General features: G+C 38.8%; 1 protein-coding gene across 4 annotated transcripts in view; it reads left to right on the forward strand.

Annotated features, from left to right (window-relative positions):
- Positions 1-7237: 7237 nt before the first annotated feature.
- Positions 7238-24033, forward strand: part of CHIC2 (cysteine rich hydrophobic domain 2) — a 70884-nt gene continuing 54088 nt past the window's right edge. For 2 of the 4 annotated variants that reach the window (XM_082390803.1, XM_082390804.1), the window contains exon 1: positions 7263-8103. In XM_082390803.1, coding sequence (XP_082246929.1) covers positions 7985-8103 — 119 coding nt within the window. In that variant the 5' untranslated portion in view covers positions 7263-7984. Of the gene's footprint in view, positions 8104-24033 lie in introns of all 4 variants that reach the window. The other 2 variants (XM_082390805.1, XM_082390802.1) reach the window with 2 other exon arrangements.

Below are 24033 nucleotides of genomic sequence, written 5' to 3' on the forward strand. Positions count from 1 at the left end.
TACTATATAAGCATTTGTTTCTTTTCCCAAATAGAATAGCGTCTGCCCTCAAGAAGCTCCCACTCTAGTTTAGATCACCTTCTTTCCCTCTTCCTCAGTCACCACAGTTGTTCAGGTGACTGTGGAAGCAGAAGAGGATAAGTGGTGCTCCCCAAAGGGCTTTCACACACTTGTATTGCACACGACCTTTCCTTAATCCTAGGGCACTGGAGCAGCAGTGCTATTTTTCACTAGTAATAAATACTCTGAGCACCACAAACTCTAAGATTGGGACACATAGTGTCAATTTTATGTTAAAAAAGATTTTAAAAATGATCAGTGTGGGGGGGCTTCCCTGATGGCGCAGTGGTTAAGAATCCGCCTGCCAATGCAGGGGACACGGGTTCAAGTCCTGGTCCAGGAAGATCCCACATGCCGCGGAGCCCGTGCACCACAACTACTGAGCCTGTGCTCTAGAGCCCGCGTGCCACAACTACTGAGCCCACGTGCCACAACTACTGAAGCCTGCGTGCCTAGAGCCCGTGCTCCGCAGCAAAAGAAGCCACTGCAATGAGAAGCCTGCGCACCACAATGAAGAGCAGCCCCTGCTCGACGCAACTAGAGAAAGCCCGCACACAACAACAAAGACCCAACGCAGCCAAAAATAAATAAAATACATAAATTTTTTTAAAAATGCTAATGATCAGTGTGGGTTGAGAAGATTAACTTCTTTTTTGGAATTATACCTATGAGTAAAGACTGAGTAAGACATTTTATTTGTTTTCCCAGAGGACCAAGAAATTTGAATTTCTCCAGACAATTTAAAATGCTCCTGATGCAATTTAAAATTCTTCCTCTCACTTAGGAAGATGGTACTCATTGCTGGCACCAAATATTTCTGCTCCTAAGGCCATGTTCCCTCATACCACATCTACCCTATCCAAATATTAAGAAATTAGGCTCAAGAACATACAAAATCATACGTTAGTATTATTGTCCTTATCACTCTTCTTAGATAGTAACAGAGACAGAGTAATAAGAAGAAAAATAGCTAACATCTTCTGTGAGATTACCAGGTTCCAGGCACTGTATTCTAGATCCCAACCCATTTGCTTTTTTTGAAAATCTTATGCTAGATATGATTCCTCCCTCAACTAATTTCTTAGGTCAGCCATTCCTCTATTACAAGTTTGGTGTAAATTTGGATATGGCAGTTAAGCAAGGTGTAGGCCTGGGGCTTTGATTTTTCACCAGAGATCTTTATCTCCTCAATCCAGAATTCCACGAGAAAAATTTTCCATGTTGCTTCCTTTGCCCATGGGCAGAGTTTTTCTGGTTTGTGTCTTGCAGCCCTTCCTGGTTAGATGCCATGGTCCCGCCTTGAACCTGCCCAGGGCCAGGTCTCCTATCACAGCATATTGAAACTCCTGCCTTTAGCTGCTGGGACCTACTTCTGGTCCAGTAATTCCCCCTAACCCTTCCCCTCCCAGCCCCATGATGTAGTCTATGAGTCTATCACTCAAGCTTTAGGCTTCATCTTTGCTTCTGGCACTAAAAAGCTTTATCCGTCTCTCTTTTGAATTCAGTGTTTACTATATTACTAATTTTTAAAACTTAGGCTTTATTTTTTAAGAGCCATTTTAGACTTTAAGGAAAATTGAGAAGATAATACAGAATGTTCCCTACACTACTGCATGCAAGTTTTCTGTTATTAACATATTACAGTATGTTTGCTAAAATTAATGAACCAACATCGACACATTATTATTAACGAAAGTCCATAGTTTATTCAGATTTTCTTAGTTTTTACCTAAGTTCCTTTTTCTGTTCCAGAATCCCATCCAGGATGCCACATTACCTTTAGTTGTTATGTCTTCTTAGGCGCCTCTTGGCTGTGACAGTTTCTCAGAGTTTCCTTGTTTTTGATGACCTAGGCAGTCTTCAGGAGTACTGTTAGGTATTTTGTAGGATGCATCACTACTGGAATTTGTCTAATGTTTTTCTTATGATTAGAATGGGCTTATGGGTTTTGGGGAGGAAGATCAGAAAGGTTAAGTGCCATTTTCATCATATCATTACAAAGGTACATACTATCAACCTAATTTATGGTCAACATGATGTTGACTTTGATTAGCTGGCTGCAGCAGTGTTTGTCAGGTGTCACCACTGTAGAGTTAGTCTTCCCCCCTTTGCTTTGGAAGGAAGTCTCTATGTATGGTCCACACTTAAGGAGTGGGGAGTTATGCTCCCTTTTATTACTGTTTTTTTTTAATGGTTATATTTAATCAAGGGGTTCTGTGTTGGCTCTGTCTATCAAATTACTGGTTGTAGAAATTGAGTCCTTCCTCAGGATTTGCTGTTCTCCTTAATACAGTGGACACTGGTTTCTTACGCTATCTCTGCAGCATCTCACATGAACAGCTACTACCTCCTTCTTTTACTTTTTTCTCTCCCTTTACTTGTAACACCACACTCTCTGAGTTTGCCTCTCACCACTTTGGCTAGTTTCTCTCAATTTCCTTTGTCAGTCCTTCCTCCTGTCTCCATCTCTACTCACTGTAATTCCTTCACCCTACATCCTCTTATCTTCTCACTCTCTCCCGGGGACCTCACCTCTTGGCTTTTGAGCCATCTAGGGCACTTCTATGGCTACCTTTACCATCTATGAGTTGATGGATCCCAAATGTTTTTATTTCCTGCCGAGACTTATCTTTTGAGCCTCTCCCTCTCCTCATTCTCTCTTCTCCCTTTCTTATCTATCTCTTCATTCATCTACCCACACATCTATTTATCTGTCTGTCTAATATCCCTGTCTATCTATCTGTGTTCTACTGGGCATCTCCACTGGGTGTCCACTAAATCCATTATTCTCTCCTACAAACCAGGGAAATTTTTAGGTGTAGCTGAACTCAGGGGACTCAGGACATGGTCATCAGGAAAAGTCATGTTAGCTTCATCCCTTGGTTCTGCTTCCCCCAGTGTTAGCATCATTCTTAGACAGTTTCTACTACTGTAAGAGCAACATGGTTCCTAGTAGATTCATAGAAAAAGAGAGATCCCCCTCTTCCCAATAGTTATGTTAAAAGTTCTGGTATTGAATCTCATTGGTTCTGTCTGAATCATGTATCTGTTCAAACTAATCACTCTGCCCCAAGGTATCCCATGCTCTCTGACTTGCCACCCTAGGTCATATGCACACTCTTGGAATTGGGGATATGCTCAGCTTAACCCAATCATCTGTACTGAGAGTAGGGGAGATATGATTTACCACAAATTGCCCGGGGAGGGGAAGATGAGTGCTGTTTTCAGAAGAAGTAGGGTATACATGCTGGGTAGGTTGGACTACTGGTCTACCATTTGGGGATTTTAAAATGCACATCTGATAATGTCATGGCTTGGCTTCACATCATCAGTGTATCTTCCTTACTTTTAGGATGAAATTCTGGCTCTTTACCAAGGCCTTCAAGTTTCTCTCAACCTCTTTTATCCCATTGCATTTTGGCTCTGCCTTCCTTGCTATGGTTCAACCACACTTTGGTTTTTACCTGATTTGGGCCATGTGCTTTTCTGCCTCAGAGTCTTTAAGTATTGCTATAGACTGAATGTTTGTGTTCTCTTCAAATTCCTATGTTGAAATCTTACCCCCCAGTGTGATGGTATCAGGAGGTGGGGCCTTTGGTAGACGATTAGGTCATGAGGGCAGATAAATAAATTTCTGTTGTTCATAAGCCACCTAGTCTATGGTATTCTGTGACAGCAGCCCAAACTAAGACAAACATGCCATTTTCACTGCCTTAGAACTTTCTCCTCTTTTCTGTTTCCCCACCCCCATACTTTTGCTTAGCTCATTATCTTAAATGTCATTTCCCCAGAGAAGAATTCCTGATTTCTCAGGGTAAGTTAGGTCCATTAGCTCTCATGGTCCCCTGTATTTCTCCACAGGATTGATCACAATTCTGATAGTTAATTATTTTTATAGTTGTCTGTCACCCTTCCCCCATGGACTTTATGCTTCATGAAGGCAGGGACTGTGTTTCATTCACTACCTTATTGCTAAACCCTAATTCCTGGTGCAGAATATGGCACACGGGAGTAATTCAGTGCATATTTGTTTAATGAATGAATGAGTGAACAAATGAGGGTTTACATGCTGTCTTAGCTCGGGCTGCTGTAACAAAATACCATAGACTGGGTGGCTTAAACAACAGAAATTTATTTCTCACAAGTTCTGGAGACACTGGAAGTCTGCAGAAAGATCAAAGTGCTCGCCAATTTGGTTCCTGGTGAGAACCAGCTTCCTGGCTTGCAGGTGGAAGTCTTCCTTCTGTGTCCTCACACCAAGGCAAGGGTGGTGGGGAGAGAAAGCTCTCTGGTGACTTCTTTTTTTTTTTTTTTTTAAACATCTTTATTGAAGTATAATTGCTTTACAATGGTGTGTTAGTTTCTGCTTTATAACAAAGTGAATCAGTTATACATATACATATGTTCCCATATCTCTTCCCTCTTGCATCTCCCTCCCTCCCACCCTCCCTATCCCACCCCTCTAGGTGGTCACAAAGCATCTGGTGACTTCTTATAAGGACACTAATCCTGTCCTGAGGACCCCAGCCTCATGATCTCATCTAAACCTAATTACCTCCCAAAGGCCCTATCTCCAAATACCGTCCCCCTGGGGGTTAGGGCTTCTGTATATAAATTTTGGGGAGACATGATTCAGCTCATAGCACATGCATTATCTCATTTGACCCTTGATAACCCTATGACATAGGTCCCATTTCAGGATGAAGAAAAGGAAGCTTAGAAAGTTGAAACTACCCAAGGCCACTCAGGTAGGTAATGACAGAATTTGGAAGTTTTCAAATCTAGGGATATTTGCCTTGAAAGCAACTGTAGATTTGTTGCCTCATGAGGCCTCTGAGGCATCTTCCTGTTTGGTTTTGAGCCTTTTGGTGTGAGGGTAAATGTGAAAGTGTGTGAAGCAGGAATGTAAGAGGGAGCTCAAATGGAGGGGAGTCCATACTGCAGAGCGCAGGAGAGCACCTGAATGCTGAGGGAAAAGATACTGAGGAGGGAGATTTGTCCCCAGGAAGAGACTGGAAAATGAGTGTGACAGGAAGCTGGACCCTGGAGGGCTGGAAATGGAGTTTGGGATCATGATATCAACCATCATCAGGGAAATGTTTGACTCATCTTCCCTCACCCTCTCGGCCTTGTTCCCAGGTCCTACACCTGTTTGCTGGCTCTGACAGGTTTTTCAGAACAGGAAAAAGAAGCGTAAAATAGGAGGAGCAAAAATAAGGTAGCCCCCGCCTTACACTGAGGCAGTGGGAGTTACAAAGTTCTCTCTGTTGAATAGATCTTAGAATAAGAACATTTCTCCCACACAGAACCAGTGTTAAGGTAAGGGTGAGATTCTCACAGTCCTCAGAAGCCTAATTAACTCATGATGTTCTGGAAACAGCACCAGTAACAATATATCTCAATTCAGAAAGCATTTATTGAGCTCCTTCTCTGAAGCAGGAGCTATGGCAAGTGCTGGAGATTTAAAGGGCTGTGGGTGACTTCCCCTGCCCTTGGGAAGTTGTCAGCTATGTGATGATTTAGAAACTTTGGGGCACCAACCCCTTATCTTTGCCATTATTTCTACAGAAAGGTGAATTCTCAGTCACAGCACACAGGGTGTGGGCCATGTCTGGAACATACTGACCTTTCTTCCTCTGGTTCCCTTTTCTCACCCTCCCATTTGCAGCCATTCCTTTAACTGAGTGCAGCCACTTGGCCTCCTAGTTCCTGCCAAGAAAGAAATTCAGGAGCTTGGCCTACCCAGTGCACTGAACTGAAGCCCTGAGTTTGACTCTTAGATAGCCATTTGGCTGTAGGGCAGTCACATAGCATCTCTGAAACTAAGGAATAAATTACATCCTAGATTACCTCGCAGAGTTCTTGGGGAATATTAAATGATATGTCTATGCTTCATAAACAGTAAAGCATTACATAATGCAAAAAATTGTGCTGATCCTCATAGAGCTGATTAGTTGGATGGGGCCTTAGAGATCTCCTATTGCCGCCCAATATTTACTGTGTGCCAGGCTTTCTACGTATTTCACATGTAGTAATCTGTTTAATCTGCAGAGCAGCCCAATGAGGTAGTACTATTATTATCCTCATCTTACACATGAGGAACAGAGAAGTTAAATGACTTGTCCAGGGTCACATTGTAAGTAGCAGAGCTGAGATTCAAAGACAGGCAGTCAGGCAGGCAGTTAATCACCAGACCAAGCTGCCTCCTGTGTGCTCTGTTACCACCCTCTGATACTCCTCTGGGAGCACTCGACAGGATGATGATTGCTTGCCTTCGTGATAAATAAGCTACTGGAAGGCAGGAACTGTATCTGATTACACACACACACACACACCCCACAGTGCCTGCCACATGGTTGGAGCTCAGTAAATGTTTGTCGAATGAATAAGTGTACTCAGGAGAGATACATAGCAAGTCTGATACTATCTACTATGTTTTTCCTTCATCTTTTCTTGCCTAACTATGCTCATTTTCTTCAACTATTACCAGTAGGAGGTTCTTTGGCATTTCTCACTCACTGTCCTAATTGCCCTCCCTTGCACTTTCTCAACTTTAACAACCACCCACCTAAACTGGTAGGAGTGAACACTGTACTTGGAGAATATTCTCACCAGCACTGGGTATGACTACCCTTTCCTGCCCGCACAGTGTATGTTCCCTATCCTGGACTCTCTCAGGAGCCCACTCCTGCTCCTGAACTATTTGCCTGGGCAGGTTCTTGACTATGAAGCCAAGTGCCCAATGTGAACCTTAAGCCTTTACTGGTAGTCTAGACTGGTAAGGGGAATCCATTAAACTGTACCTCCCCTCTCCTTCCTTTACTTTTCCTTTCCTGGGAGGAGCTTAAGAACTTAACGGATTCCCTAAGTTCTTAAGGGAGAAAAGAGGTTATGGCTGGTGAAGAAGTTGGGGAAGGAAACTGCTTCTTCTAATCTGGAATCCAGAGAATTTGTCAGTTTTGTTTCATGGCATGACTAAAATGAGTTTTCTTGTAGGAAAAAAAAGATCAGCAGAATTGGCTTCATCTACTGGACTATATTTAAGGGGATAATGGGACAAGATGTTTGATTTTGGACATGTTTTGGAAAATCCTGTATTATAGTGGACAAAAAATATTTGCAGTGTGTCTGTTGGGTTCCTCAAATTGGAAAAGTACAGACTCTGGTTCTCATCACAGACTAAAAAAACTGACGAAAAGTGAGTTTCGATTATTAGATAAACTGGCAACCACATGCACGATAAATTCTCTATTCCAACCAGGGTTTTTATTTTTTGTTGTTTCGGTTAGACATTACTCTGGGGAACTAAGTGCGCCACTGGACACTCAGAGATCTGTTCTTTGAGTCGGGGGTCAACGCCACCAGCTCCCAGAGACACTCCCCCCTGTGGGTCCGCGACCCCTCTGCTGAGGGGCGGTGCCGCGCCTGCGGGAGCGCGCGTCCGAGGAGCCGTCGGCGGGTGGAAGTGGAGGAACGAAAGCGACCTGGGGGAGCGAGCGAAGCCTCACGTGCGCGCTCCCGCCATCCACCCCGCGTGCTCGCGCGCCCGCGCGTCCGCTCGCCCGCCCGCCCGCCGTCCTGGGAAGTCTCGCGATGCCGTAGCCCGGTGCTCCCGCTGCGGGAGGCGCAGGCTGTTGCTGTGGTTGCCTGAGTTGCTGCTGCGGCGGCGGCGGCAGCGCTGGTGGAGGTGTCGGCTCTTGGGCGGATGTTGACATTGTGTTGTTGTTATTGCTGACGGTAATGGCGGCGGCGACGGCCGGGACCCCGTCTCCTCTGTAGCCGACGCCGAGACAGCCCAGAGTGAACTCCGCGGCCTCGGAGCCCGCGGCAGCGACTCCCCTCAGCCTCCGCCGCCTTGCCAGCCCGTATCCCGGCCTCAGCCCCTGGACAGGCCCCTTCGGGCAGGGGGCCTCGGAGGCTCAGGATGGCGGATTTCGACGAGATCTATGAGGAGGAGGAGGACGAGGAGCGGGCCTTGGAGGAGCAGCTGCTCAAGTACTCGCCGGACCCGGTGGTGGTCCGCGGCTCCGGTCACGTCACCGTGTAAGGCCCGGAGGAGGGCGAGGGCGAGGACGGGAGGTGCAGGGCTGGGGCGGGCCCCTTACTCCGCGGGGGCCCTCTCGCCCCGGTGTGCGTCTGGTGTCGGAGGCCTGCGGGAGGAGTAGGCGACCAGGAAGTGAAAACTTGCTTTATTTTCATTGGTTTCGGTCTCTGAAGTGGGGATGGACGCTCGCTGCCCTCCCTCCCCCCACACCCCTCTTAGTAGGCCCTTCGGGCCTGGGCGCCTTGACGGATCCCAGAAGGAAGGTTATTCTTCAGGGTCTGCCCTTCCGGCCACCCCTTCAGCTTTGGGGTGGAAATAACGCATTTCTGAGGTGTCTCCCCCTGTTTTCTCATTCAGTTACCCTGTGGTTCTGTCTCCTCGTCTGTGCCTTTGAGCCTAGTGACATATGGCTCAGAGGCCAGATCTGGGCCGGTTGAGACCCCAGTGACGATCGGTAGTGAGTGGTTTCGTGTCCTTGTGTATTTCACACACCCACAGGTCTTCCCAGTTTCTTGCAGAGTCAGTTTCTGCGGAACTAGTGCAAGTTCCTGTAATTGTGTATGATAAAAAAAAGTATAGATGAACATATATATTTAAGATGCAGAACGATGTATGCTTACACATAATTAAAAAAAAAATCTATGTGATGGGCACACACCGCTCAGGTTACTGAGGGTTCTCAGTAATCTAAGTCCCTCCTTTGGGCATGAACTCTGGGATGGCTTCTTCATTTGATAAGGGTTCCTGTAAGTCCAATTGGCAACATTTTAAAAGCGCAATATTATTCAAACAATAAGGAAGGAGAGCTTTCTGAAAGGTCATGACTAATAAAGGAATGTGAAGACTTGAACCAAATAATGAGCTGTCCGGAAGCAGGAAGTTTTGTAATGTTTCTCTGAGAAGTCCAGAGTTTTGTACTACTTGAAGTATTTATACTGTTTTTCATTTTAGATCTCTGTTCAAATCCTAGGTCAAACTTCATGCTTGTCAGATATCTCCCCACTTCACCTTTTTAGTAAAATAAAAGGGCCAGCAAGTCTGAGACTGCCTGGAACACTTTTCATTATATTTTTGGTTTAGGGTGAGTGGGTCGTGCAGTGAATAACTTTTAGTGAAACAGTAAGACTTCTCATATAAGATCTTCAGCAAAACCCTTGCATTTCTCAGTACATGATGTGACCAGCCATATTGCTGTTTGGGTGTGCTTATGTAATGCTTTGATTTCTTTAGCACCTGTTAGTTTATATTCAGGTGACTTAATCAGGGTGAAAACGCTGCATAAGTGCTGTCACAGTGCCATGAGAAGACAATGGAATTTATCACCACAATAACAGTTACTTAGTATTTTAACTGTTATCATCAGCAGAATTAAGAAATATAACCAAATATAGTGGGATATTAAACCTTTTTTTAACATATATCACAGAAAGTTTTAAGTCTTCAGCGCCTGCCATTTAAGTTTTGTTTGGCTATTAGGACCTTTTTACATTCTTTTAAACCTAAGGAGTGCTTAAAGAAGAGTTTTCAAACTTTATCATGTTGTCTGCCCACCCTGCTCCTTACATTCCTCTTGTCAAAAAAAAGCTGGCAAAATTTTATTTTAAAAGGTGCAACTATAGTTATAATGTTTCCTCTGTTTAAGGAAAAGAAAAGCTAAGTACTTTCTTGGGCATGATGGAAAATATAATAGGCAAAGTGCTCAGAACCAAATAGGTGATTAGTAAATTTGATTTTAGTTGGCTGCTTAGAGAGGTTAACAGAGTGGAGAGAATTATTAGTGGTTCTCAATGTTAGTTGCCCATTAGAATCATCTGGGGAGCTTTAAAAAAAAAAAGCCTTGTCTTTGCCCCAGTTGAAAGCCAGTTATCTGGGTGAGTGTCCCAGGCTTGCATAGTTTGTTTAAAAAGTTCCACAGGTGATTCAAATATGTACCCAGGATTGAAAACCACTATTCCAGAGTGTAAGAGGAACTATATGCCACCGGTAAACAGTATGCCTTTCTACAAGGGGAGTTAATTTTTCTGCGATCTCCCTTAGCAACTTACCTTTCTTTCCTTTTATCTTGGTTCTAGGCTCTGGGTTCAGATCTATCCTCTGCCACTTTTTGGGTAAATTATTTATCTATGACTCTTCATTTAAGATGGGGATAGTACCTCACTGTTAAAATTATTAAGGATTAATTGAGAAAATACATGCAAAGAATTCATCACATTGTATGGTACTGTGCTCAATAGATATTAGGCTTTATTAATTATCATTCACACACACAGTGTTCCACTTTGAGAAACATAGGTGTAAAGCACAGTACTAAGAAATCCGAACTGCCATTTTCAAACCTAATAGTGATTCACTTTAGTCTTGTTTTTCCATTTCTAGACAGTTTGTATGAGGTTAGATTATTGTGTGAAATATTTCAGTGAGGATTAATAAGAATCCTTCTGCATTGAAAACCTAATCCCGTTTTGTGGTGCCATATATAAATATAGTAACAGTAATGCAAAACTTTTTTTACATGACTCTGTCATACATAATTCACAGGCATACTATGCCAATAGGAGCCCAGTTAACACCTATAAAGGTTTTTGAAATTGGTGTTTATGGGTTGCTATACCTGTTGAGCATATTCAGTTTTTCTTGCCTTTAAGTATAAATGGGGGGACTTCTCTGGCGGTCCAGTGGTTAAGACTTCGCCTTCCAATGCAGGGGGTGTGGGTTCGATCCCTGGTTGGGGAGCTAAGATCCCATATGCCTCGCGGCCAAAAAACCAAAACATAAAATAGAAGCAATATTGTAACAAATTCAATAAAGACTTGAAAAATGGTCCACATCAAAAAAAAAAAATCTTAAGTATAAATGGGAAGAGCTATTAAAATAGTTATAATAAGACTAGTTAAGCTTATCACTGCAGCTGCCCTACCCCCTACCCCTTTATTTAAACTAAGGAACTGTTCAGAGCCCTTTTCCCTTGAAAGTCAATTATAATGTAATGTATAGAATCATCTGTAATCCAGATCAATCTGAAAAGATTAGATCCATCCATATGTGTTTTTCACAGATTTCACTTTTGAGTAGACCCTTATAGTTGAATATTTCTACTCTTTTTTCCCCCTATGATTTACTACATCGTATTATAATATTACTCTCATTTTAGACATCACTATATTCTCATATGATGTAATTTGGCACGTCATTATAGTGACGTGAGAAATTAAGTCACCTTCCATTTTCTACTACACAGGCAGGTCTTGGTTAGTTTTGTGGCATAATCAGAATTTGGGAACGTAAGTATTTAAAATGTATAATTTGCCTAAACGAAGCCTGCTTTAATGTAGTTTCTAATAAAATATTTTCATGTTGACCCCAAATCAGGCTTAAACTGTGTACCTCCATTAAGATCAGTATTCTTTCTGGATATTCTTCTAGATGAGTATAATAATTTCCTTCATTTTTGGATTTGCATATAGCAATATGAAACAAGGTGGCAGCTCCAACAGGAAGAAATTTTGTGCAGAAGCATGTTTTGAGGAAAGTGGCATTTGAAGGAAGAGAGGGAAATGATAAGTTCCTGTTATTGCATAATGTTTATGTACATGTAATTTAAAAGGCTTGAACTCCCACTTCAATTAAAAGTAGATTTCCTGTGTGTGTGTGTGTGTGTGTGTGTGTATGTTTGTGTGTGTTTGTGTGTGTGTGTGTGTGTATTTCTCATTATGTAATGAAGATGAGGGGAAAAAAGTGATTAACTTATTAGGTGGTATTGGCCAAATGGGTTAATATTTTTAAATTATGGCGTTCTTTGCCCCTTAGAGTAAATTTGTGTAAAATATAATGATCATTTGTTGAAGAGGTTGATTTTTCACAATGATGATAGCGATGTGTTAGTATAAAAATTAGAATTTAAAACTAGTTTTAGGCCAGTATTTCCTATCTAAACTATCATTATAACTGACATTAGTTCCTGTCTCATTTCATGCCCTCCCATATCAGAATTAAACTTGGAGCTTTCATAGGGCATGTATAATCTTTGACTTCTAACATAAGCCCTGTCATAGAGCCAACTTATTTTACTGAGGTTTGTTTCTAATTTCACTAAATTATTGTGTCTTCGGGTACTTTCTTCTGAGGTATAATCTTCCTGTCATGTCCACAAATAATTCCTCATCCTTTACCAGTTTTTATCAATGGCTGTGGGACATCACTCTCTTTGTCTTCATCTCAGGTAAGCTGAGGAAAATTGAAAGATTTAGAAATGTGACTTGAAAAAATATGGGAACACTTTGGGATACAATAGGATCTTTGCATAGGAGACATCACAGGAACACTTCAGTGTATATTGACCTTTCAGATGGTAGAGTTAAAAAAAAATTGTCTTGAAATGTATTGGACCAAGACTGCTACTAGATGCTGTGGTTAGCAACAAGAGACCTGAACATGATTTGCCCGAATAACAGAGTCACTTTAGTTTAACAGTTTTTTTTAATCTTTATAACTCCCACCTCCTTTCATCCACCCAACATAATTATTCCATTTTTAAAGATTAAATTTTTTCTTTGGAGATTTTTGAAGATCTTATTGATATTTCTGCACAAGCTGGATAGTTCTTTGAGGGCAGGAATTATGCTTCTTGGTTTTTATTTCTCCATTGCTTAATATAGTGTCTGGGATGTTATAGGTCCTGAAATGTTCTCTAAATAAATGAGGTGATTGCATACATCTTTGGATCTTGTTAGAATTGTCAAAGGAATAACTGTTTTCTTCTTTTTTCTGTACCTACTAATGAAGACAAACAATATTTTACAATAGAACTCTTATGAAATCACATTTATAAGATAAGTGGCTTGTCTTATTTTATTTATTTATTTATTGGCTGTGCTGTGCGGCTTGCAGGAGCTTAGTTCCCTGACCAGGGATTGAACCCATGCCCTCGGCAGTGAAAGCACAGAGTCTTAACCACTGGACTGCCAGGAAATTCTCTGGCTTATCTTTTTTTTTTTAATGTATATATTCGTTTATTAAAAATCCATGCACAAACATATTCATTTTTGTAAAAACACATACAAATGAAAAGATGCATGTTAAATACATTTAATTGATTGCCTAAGAGGAGAGGAAGAAAATAAGAGCAATGTAAATAGAAATAAAAGGAAATTAATTCCCATGTCATGTACCTGTCATTTTAAAATAACAATAAAATAAGAATGCCAGGGAATTGAGAAGCCAGGATACCAAAGGCAGAGAAGAATAGGGGTTGATGCCTAAGTCTGGGCTTCTATTTGCTCCACATGATTCGCAGGGCAGGCTGATGTCTTTTCTTAAAAAACGAAGTTTGGTGAATGTGAGGAAATTGTCAACTTCAAGTAGATATTTTTTTCCCAGAGAATTTCCTTACTCCTTATAGTTTGAGAGGAAATTAGTTTGATTTAGAACATAGCATTGAATGTATCTCTGATAATATTAAGAAAAAAATGCTAAATGTTTTAACTGGATTAACTGCCAAAAATTTTCAATGGGTAGACTTTCTTGAAGAAATGAGAAATATGGTAGTAAACTGAAGTTTCAAAATTTTACTGTATTTGAATTTGAAATTCACATGATATTCCAGTCCAAACAGTTCAATGTGGGATTTCTGCCTGCCAACAGATGTGAAATTAACTAGTACTTAAGATTTTATGTGTCTAGCTAAGTGGAATATAGGAACTAAATGGTGGGACATAAATGATACGAAATTATTTATGATGGTAAATAATCAAATACTAAATATTATTATTCTGAATAACATTACTCTAAATAATAATGTTATATGAGAGCTGCTCTTGAATTCCAACTTGAGTTTATATTCCTAGCAGGTTAAACACCTAGGATATTAGACTAACTATATACTCAGAAGGGAATCTTTTAAGTCTCTCTAGTATCTATGTCTGGCTTAGCTTTCAAATCTGTTATAAAGCTACTTAAGATTTCATTCTCAATAAAATTAAGCTTTAAAATATAACAGCAACAAATGCTGTTAGGTATCCTTACTCCAGTATCTTCTGTGTAAGATTTGTTGGTGACTTTTCATAATTTGTTCAGAATCCACTTGTAAAATCAGATCTTATACCAGTGTTTCCATGTTCATGCAGTGTAGCTTAATCCCAGTACAATATTTTTTAAACTTGCCTGATTATCAGAATCACTAAGGACATTTTAAAAAATATACATTTCAGGTTCTTACCTAAGACGTCCCCAATCAGAATCTTTAGGGGAAGACTAGGAATTTTTATTTTTAATAAGACCTTGGGTGATTCTTACATCAGATGCATTTGGAAAACAATAGATGGTACTGTGGAAAGAGTGTGGTCTTGGATGTCAGGCAGATTGATTTCAGTTCTGAGAAACTTCCTAACTGTAACCATTAACCTTTCTGAACTTTAGTTTTCTCATCTGCAAAAGGGATATCTACCTCAGAGATTAGGTGTGACAGTCAGAAATAATTTATCTGATTACCTGGACCCATAGTAGGCATTCAGCAAATGATTACCATATATTTTGATATTTATCCCTTCATGCATATTTTTTGGTTAATCTTTACCGTTTTCTTGGAAATCAGTCTACAATGTGACATATGCTTTCCTGCTTTAAAGCAAGATCCTGAGCATAAATCAGAATTATCTGACTGAGTAGGGGAAACATTTAATCAAAAGAAGATATTAACAGATTGGTACACAGTGATGTTCTTCGAGGCTGTTGAGGTATTTTGGGGTTTGAGGATCTTCTCTAAATGGCACTTTCTTTTGAATTTCGTATGTGAGAGATTTTGCTTTCTGTTTATGTTCTTCTTTTCTTTCTGATTGATCAGTTGTAGGTTGGAAATGAGACAACCAACCCTATTAGAGCTATGTGTAAAGTAAGAGAAGTTGGTTCTGAGTGCTAGATTTAGATGCTTGAATTTTAATACTTGGGTTTTAAGATACTTGTTTGCTCAGAGTATTTTCGACTAATCCTTCATTATCAACTGTCTCATTGAGGTTTCCTGATAAGGAATTTAACAAGTATTTATTAAATTTTATGCTAAGTATCATGTGAGGCTCTGGGTATATAGTTACGAATGAAACATGCATAGTTCCTCTGCCCTCCTGGAGCTTACAACTAATAGACAAATTATGTCTGAGAAAATTGCTGTGAAGGAGACCATTAAAGTCTCTGATAGAAAATAATGTGATCAGGGAGAACGCTTCTGAGAAGGAAACATTTAGGAAGGGTGAAAGAGTCCTGTGAAGAGCATTGCAGGTCTGGAGAACAGCAAAATAAGTTTGGCTTGCCTGAGGAACTGAAAGGATACTACTGTATTGTGGCTAGAATGTAGGAAACAAAGGAGATAGTGCCTTGAAATGAGATTGGCGAGCTCAGGTAGGGGCCAGAAAGGATTGCAGAGAGATTAGAGTGAAACTGGGAAGAGTAGGTAGGAGCTCTTGGAACAGTAAAGATGAGATGATAGTGGCCTAGTCTAGGGTGATGGACTTTAGATAAAGGAGGTATTTCAGTTCTGGCTGTAAACCATCAAATTTAGCAACTTTCCTATGAGATATGGCAGAACTCGAATTGGCCACTTTTACCATCTCATTCCCCAATTGTGGTATTTTTTGTTTTGTTTTTGGTTTTTGTTTTGGCTTTGTGGAGGGTGAGGTCAAAGAACTGTGGCTGCCCTTACTGTTGACGGGAGACTGTCTTGATGACATACCTACATTTCCTGTTCTGCTGCCACAGGGCAGCTAGTATGCCAAGAGAACAGCATGCACCAGAAGTGGAGAGGGCCTTTCCCACAAGATCGTGGATTTTGAAGTGAGGACCTTTGTACCCTTTAGCTACAGGATGTGTGATGTGTGACAATGATCTGTTCATTAGATTTGAGGAAAACACTGTGCTTTTTACATTTTTACACTTAAAACTGAATTGTCTACATAAGGATTGAAATTTTCTCAAAGATCTGGAAAAATGATTTTCTTCTTCTTGAGCTCTTTTCCATCCTACATCTAGTAAGTGAAGTTTACTTAGGGTAGAGTTGGTTGGACTTTGTGTTAACTTACCTTTGTTGTTTTGATTGATAAGAAGTGAATGTTTGTGTGTATCTCTATTTGTCTGTCTTGTCTGTCTGTATGCTTCCTGCAAGAGCACCTTGTTTTATTCTCTTTGATCTTGCATTGTATTGATAATTACAATGGAGTCCTTGATTAGTTCGGTGAAGGAGTTCCTGTGTATCCAGCCTTCTTTCTCTGCCCTTTCTAAACTATTCAGTTATAAATGTTACTTGAAATAGATATGTTGGTAGTCTGTACTATAAACCAATTCAACTATATATTATTTCTTAAATGAACATAATTTATCATTGTATTGCTCATAGTATTTATATAAATATGAAGAATATTCTAGAATATATGTAAATTAGATATATAAAGTCTTTTTTCCTTGGTCTGGTACAGATAATGTAAGGTAGTTGAGTTGGATTAGTTGAATCTCTATATCATCAGACGTTAATACCATGAAGTTTAATCAGTATACATTTACATAACTTTATTGCTTAACATATGTAATCGTCTCTTAATACTTGAAAATATAATCTTAATAATTGAAAATTAGTAAAATTCTAATGCTAGAATATTATAGAACTGTGTATAATTATATGATAGAGTGATAGGTTATGATAGAGTGATTGTAATACATGATTTAAATAAATTTTTGATTTCACTAGTTTATGAATGAGATTATACTTTCACAGAGCTGGTTGAACCCAAATGTATAGAATTTAGTCACACAGTTAAAATTTTTAGAGTTATATTATGAGACATATATATGTCTCCAACTCCAGGGGTTCTGTATCTTCTGGGTAAATATAGTACACTTTCAGTTCTATCCTTCCATGAGCCACATTGATATTCAGATGTGTATTAAGGCAGACAGATGAATTTAAAGCGTGATTTTTATGCATTGAAATCTGTTAATTTCTTCTATGGTTATGACTTCATCTCCCAAAATAGCGAAAAAGCTGATTCCATTGAGCTCAGAGTTCAGCATTAGGAAATAAGCGTTGTCTTCACTTCCCATTTGCATAACCCATGTGTTCAGGTTGAATCTGAAATTTCTAGTTCATATGTGTTGTCATATCGACAGGAAGATAAAATTCTCTTAGTCTATAGATTTGTACAGGTCAAGTGTCTCAGAGTCCAAAATATCCAAAACTGAATTTATAATCTTCCTCCCAAATCAGCTTCAAGTGCAGCCCTCCCATTTTCAGTTGATGGCAGACCTGGCATCCTGTTTGCTTAGACTAAAAAAATCTTTGACACATTCTTGATGTCCCTGTTTCTCTTTCACTGCCTCTAATCTGTCAAGAAATCAATCTCTTGGCTCTGTCTTCAGAATATATCCAAAATCTGACCACTTTTTACCATCTGTACTGCTGGTGTGAGTTATCATTTTCTCTCTTCTGCCTTGTACTCAATACTTTTCTTCCCCCTGCTCCCACCTTTGCCTCTCAACCTTTACAGTCTCTTTGGTACATCTGCCACAGTGATTCTTTTAAAACATAAGTCAGATCACATCTCTTTTCTGTATCAGGACTCCCTGAAGCTCCCCGTCTTCAGAATTAAAGTTCCTTTTAATGGCCTGTAAGACCCTACCTGATCTGGCCCATTTCTCTGACTTCTACCATTCTTTCATTTGTTTACCCCAGTCTAGGCACACAAGCCTCCTTTCCATTCCCTGAGTTATTCTAGGCACACTTCTGGTTAGGGCTTTGCACTGGCTGGTTCCACTTTCTGGAATATTCCCCCCAGATACACAAATGGCTAACTCCTTCACTTTAAAATCTTTCACGATTATCTTAATGCATCCTACCCTACTTTCTACTTAAAATTAAAACTCCTCTACTTCCCCTTACTCTGTGCTTTCTCTTTTTTCATAGTGCTTCCTCTGTCAGAACGTGAGGTGAGCCAGGCTTGGTAGAGTACAAACTTTAGACAACCTTCTCTTGCAAAGAGGAAAACTCTCAAACTTTTTTGACAAGAATAAAGTTTTAAAACTTTCTTCCTTTTTTACAGCAGCTGTTCACCTATAAAATGTGAACCCAGAAAATATTGCTTTTTTTTTTTTTTTTTAAAACATTGAGACTGCATTTGACTTTTGGGCCATAAATGACCCTGAGAAGCATGTTGTCTTACCCGAGGCAAATAAAACCAGAAGGTAGATTTGCTTTGTTGAGATAATATACCTAGTTGATACCTGAACCAGGGTTAGAATTCAGGCATTCTGTCTCTCCATTGTGTTGCTCTTATATTTTCACCACAGTAACTTCTTTGTGCTTTTCAAACTTTGTCTCACCTGCCTGGATTCCTGGCCTCATGCTTGCGCATGATGGCTACAAGTGTTTAATTTTGCCTGGCTTTCCTGAACCCAGCACCTCTCTATGTACCCTGTTTCCTCCACATTACCCCTGACCTTGAAGAGGTTGGCAGAAAGTTGGAATATCTTTGACAGTTAACAGTAGCCAGTTTTATCATTGGCTATTCTATTTGCTAAGCTATTTGAAGAGGATATTTGTGAAGTCATTGAGATCTGGACATTCTCTAATTTAGCATTACCTATAGTGAACATTAAATGATAATATTGTCAACTTTATTAGAAGGATGATAACCGTAATAAAAACTAAGCATACATTTACATTGTTTTATAATAATAAAAGCAGTTAAACATACAGAGTTTATGCTGTGCACTGTTGGTGCTTTATGTATATGAACTCATTTAATGAGTTAGGGGTGATTATTATCCCTGGTATATAAATAGGGAAACTGAGGCTCAGAAAAGGTAAACTTGCTCAAAGTGACACATCTAGAAAAGGCAGTATCAAGATTTCTATCAAGGCAGTCTGGCTCCAGGGTATTGTTTGCTTAATTGCTTTTATTTTATTGAACCAGAGCAACAAACTTAAGCATTCTCTATATTATTCATCAACAGAAACACTTATAACAAAATCCTATACATTTTGGGATTTTAGGTACAAATGTGAAAATCTCAAAAACAGATTTTTTCCCCTAGATCCATATGAGAATTTTAACATTTGTTATGTGTTAGTTTTATAATTTCTGTTTGATGGAAAAAGTTTTTTCCCTCCAATTCTCAAATATTTTCTCAATTTAGAGTTTCTAGTTCAAGGAGATAAACATTTTCTATGCTTACAGAGAAAGTTATTAGAGGCATTGTCCTAGAGTAGAAATTGCCCCGGGCTTGGGTTCAGGAGAATAAGGCTCTAGCCTAGATCCTACATATTAATTAGCTGTGAGACCCAAGCTGTTTGTCTTTTATGCATCAGTTTCTTCATCTGTAAAATTAAATGTTTGGACGAAATGATAGTTGTGGTCCTTTCTAGCTCTCAGATTCTGAGATTCTGTTGTGGAATTAGGAATTATTTTTTTCTATTTAATTTTAAAATTCTTTACAGTATACTTAATATATATTTAAATATACTTTAAAAATCCTTAAAATATACTCTAAAATACACTTTAAAACTAGTAGAATTATCTTGAAATCTAGACATGTCAATTGCACATATATTTCCTTAGGCTGAGTTAAAAGTAAAAACAAAACTCCTTTAATCATCTACTTTTTCTTCAGGTTTAGTGCTTTTTCTAATTATAATGAAAAACATAAAGATTATTAAAAATTGGAAAGTAGTACTTCCCAGTGAAGCAGAAAATAAACCATCTGTAATCACCAGGAGGGAAAAAGTCATTTAATACTTTGGTGTGTTTGTTCCTAGTCCTTATTAAAATATTTTGTTTAGTTTAAAATACTAATATATGTAATTATTGAAAATTTGGAAAACATGAAATTATGAAAGTGAAATATCACCCATAATATTTTTGCCTAGGGTTAGCCACTATTAATATTTTGATGGATAAACTTTTTCTGTTTTTCTGTGTATATATAAATATTTTTATTAAAAATTGAGACCATACTTATAAAGTATTTTGTACTCTGCATTTTTCATTTAACATATTGGGAACATTTGCCAATATTATTACAGGTTCTTACATAGTCTGAAACATTAGGCTCTATTAGATTTCAAAGAACAGAACCACCCAGGGGGCCTTAAGCAGTGCACGTTTTTTGTAAGAATGCATGGAGACTAAAGAAGACAGGAAACTTTGCCATTGTATAGCCAGACTTCAAGGAGACTGGAATATTATTATTTTGGATAATTGAGTGCAGCTCTGGTGATGAAGTTATTCTGTCATTTTTCTCAGCAGCATGTGTCCTTTGGTCTAGTGGTCTGTCACAGCGACTTACCTTCTTTCAGTTCTAGCTTCTGCTGTTGCAGTCGTGAACTGGCAGACTGCTTCTCCCCTCTGTCTCATAGTTTCTGCTTACTGTTGGCTTCAGCTTATTCTTTTTTTTTTTTTAAATTCTTTTTAACCTCTACTTATTCATGACTTTACTATATCTCTGCTTCCGCTTAAGCTTCATGTTACCAGCTATTGTCTCTTATTCAGATACCTCAAGAAAGAGGATCAGATTGAGTTAGTTAATGTTGTCCAAGTTGGGTAGGCCCTGCCATCCCATATGCTGCTAGCCAGCCCAGGAATTAGCTGTTCTTAAAGCAGATGCCTGATTGTGGTCTAATTCACCAGAGCTTAGGGAGCTCCTAGTCAGGCACGCAGAGTAACAGGCTACGCTCTAGTGTACATGGTTTTGAGCTGTGTAGTATCTTTCAAATTGGTATATCATAATTAATTTCATACAATTGTAGTCTTTCTATTGTTTTAAAACCTTCACTGTTAAAAATAGCGCTGCAACTCAGAAACAAGGAAAATAAACATAGCACAAAACAAAGCTGAAGAAATCAGATTCTTGTACTTCTGTATTTAAAAGACAAAATGTACCATGAGTTCAAAACATATTTTAATTCAAAATAACAATGCATTAGTGAATTCTAAGAGACATTAATATGAGGAGATACAAGGAACACAGAAGAATTAAAAATCGAAGTTAAAAAAAAGGTCTGGGGATTATGTAGACTAGAACTATAGAAAGGGTTGAAATGCATTCAGGAAAGCTATTGATTAGTGAACCTCAAACTTGTTTACTTATGATAACATACCTAGTTAATGCCAAATAAAAGATTCAAGTAGAAAAAAAATTATACTGATGTTATTGTATATTATAAAATGTGTTTGCTTAGCAATTACTGTACATCTGCTGAAAAACAGATCCTATTTTAAGAAACAACAAATGAAACAAAATGTCTTTAATACTCCCTCACCAAAATAACACTGCAGAATACTTGATTATTCGTGAACATATCTGTGCCACTGTAATTATTTTCTTCTAATACATTTCTAGAAGTAGAATTATTAGGTCAAAAGGTATGAATTTTTTTTAAGACTCTTTTTACATACTATCAAATTGTGTGCTTGAAGGGTCTTTCATTTTGTAAGTTTTTTTCCTTTACATTCTAGATCATATGTTACATGTATGTTTTTGTATTTTCTTTTTAACAGTATATTATATGTACTTTCCATGTTATTAGTTTGCAAACTTCATTTTTAATAGTTGTCTAATATTCTATTATGCTGAGATACTGTAATTTACTTAACATTCCCATTATTTTATTTTATTCTTCTCTATTGTGAATAAAGTTTCAGGGAACTTGTTTATGCATATATTTTTATTCACATTTCAGATTATTTTTTAGGCAGGATCCCTAAAGGAGAAATTACTGTGCCAAAGGTATAAATATTTTTAATGCTAAATTGATTTCTGGAATGGTTGTAATAATTTATAGTTCCACTGACAGTACATGGTATTTTCCATCTTAAGACCTTCTTGCTAACATAAAGTGTTTTTTATTTTTATTTCATTTATTAGTCTTTGTAGATAACTAAGATGCCATCCAGCTTGTATTATATCTTTTAAAATTATTAAGTGCTACTTCTAGTTTTTTGGATTAATAGAATGTTAGCTTATTAGGTTTGAAGGGAGTTCAGCTTCCTACCCATTACTCTTCTTTCCAGCATATCAAATTATTATTTTAAGAAATTTGGCCTTTCCATTACTGTCCAGGGCCAACTGTACTTTGACTTAGAATAAAATAAATTATTATTATTATATTTAAAAACTTTAAACTTGAAGGAACATAATGGATAAAAGGAGTAATTTATAATGCTGTCAAGTTAAACTGAAACATATATCTCATTTTCATTGCTAACAAACCCCACCTCCCGCCAAACTTAAAAAAAACCAGCACCACCACCCCCCGAACTGGAACTAAGGTAGTATCAAAACTAAGTAACTTATATCACATCAAAACCATTAAAGATGATATTTTGTAGTTATATTAACAAACATGAAGTGTGTGGCTTTTCTTATCCATTTAATAAAAAAGAATGGTTTTGTTAAAACTTTATCTGACAGTATTGTTTGGTTGGCACAGCAAAGGAGGTATTTGCTGTAGCCAATAACAAGTAAAAGATTTGCCCCTCTGGTGCTTAAGCTCTTTGCTAAGGAGGAAGCATGCTATATGAAGTGGGACTTGCTGAAGAGAGTGTTTTCAGCTGTTCTGTTGAGAGCAGTCTCATCTGTAAAGAAATGTGAATTAAACCCTGGGTGGTAGTGGTTTGAATAATGAATGGGAGGTGAGATAAAGAGGTGAACGTGGAAGACTCTTTCAAGACACTGGATGAGGATGGAGAAGAGATGGATGCCATCATACCTTGAGGGAGAAGAAAATAGGGGTTCAGATTCTCAGGCTGGGTAGACTTATGCAGGATTGTAAGCTATGTGTAAGGAGCCAGAGAGAGGGAGAAACGAGTGGATTGCAGAGGAGACTGAAGGAGATGCAACCAGGAGCAAATGATTAGTTTGCCTCCATTGAGAAAGATGGTAAAGATACTGAAGACATAGGTAAATCTAAAAATGAAAGGGAGAGAAGGCAAAGCAGTTTATGTTCTTGATCTTGTTTCCTCTGGTTGGAGTTAAGGAACCATGGTTATCTGCAAAAAAGTGGGTTGGGAGGATAAGGCTGAGCACCTAGAGGAGCAATTGTGAAGTATGGAAAAGGGAGTTGATTAGGAATGAATAAAGATTGCTATAGCATTAATCTAACTGAAATTAGAAATAATTTGTGTGATTTTTTTCTATTGTAGCTGCAGGCAGTGGGAATTGAAGTGAAGAAAGTAAACATTTCAATTGAATTGGATTGACAGGAGACACTCTAGAGGTGCAGAAAATAAAGGGTTTTGTTGGAGTATGGTTAAATGATTGTGTAGTTCTGGCAGATAAAGGAGGAAGTGGAGTCATAGGGAGCAGATCTGGAGTAGAAAAGCAAGGAGGAGTGGTAAGGAGTAGGTTACAACCAGAGACAAAAAAACAAATTTGATAAGGGTGGGAGAAATGAAATGATTGATGGTAGTGGTAAGAGGAGAAATTTACAGTTCAGAATTTCAGAGGTAATACAGTTCCAAATGATGGCGTGGGTTGCTGAATAAATAGAGGTGAATTTCCTCAGAATAGATGAGGTCAGTTAATCAGTTAGGTTTTGGTGCTGAGTATTGAATTATTTGGGATGAAGACAAGAGTTCTTGTAGAAAGAAAAAACTGATGTGAATGTCTGTGTCATTAGAGAGTGTGAAGTTGTGCAAAAAAGAGCGCAGCAGACTTGAGACTGCTATCCTTAAAAAGCCTTGCTTACTGTGTCGGCTTTTGGTTGGTTGTCTGAGAACTTGGACTTTGGAAGCGTTCCCAGTATGCCCAGAACTGATAAGAATGGCTCACTGTGCCTACACTGTTTGTACAAACAGTATGGTGTATACTGAACACCTGCTTTCCTTCTGGGAGTCTGGAATTTTGGTACATCCTAAGTAGAGGGGGCCTACGTGACTAGTCCATGGTAAAAGCTT

The sequence above is a fragment of the Balaenoptera borealis genome, assembly GCF_965194805.1.
Source record: "Balaenoptera borealis genome assembly, chromosome: 4".
Classification (NCBI taxonomy): domain Eukaryota; kingdom Metazoa; phylum Chordata; class Mammalia; order Artiodactyla; family Balaenopteridae; genus Balaenoptera; species Balaenoptera borealis.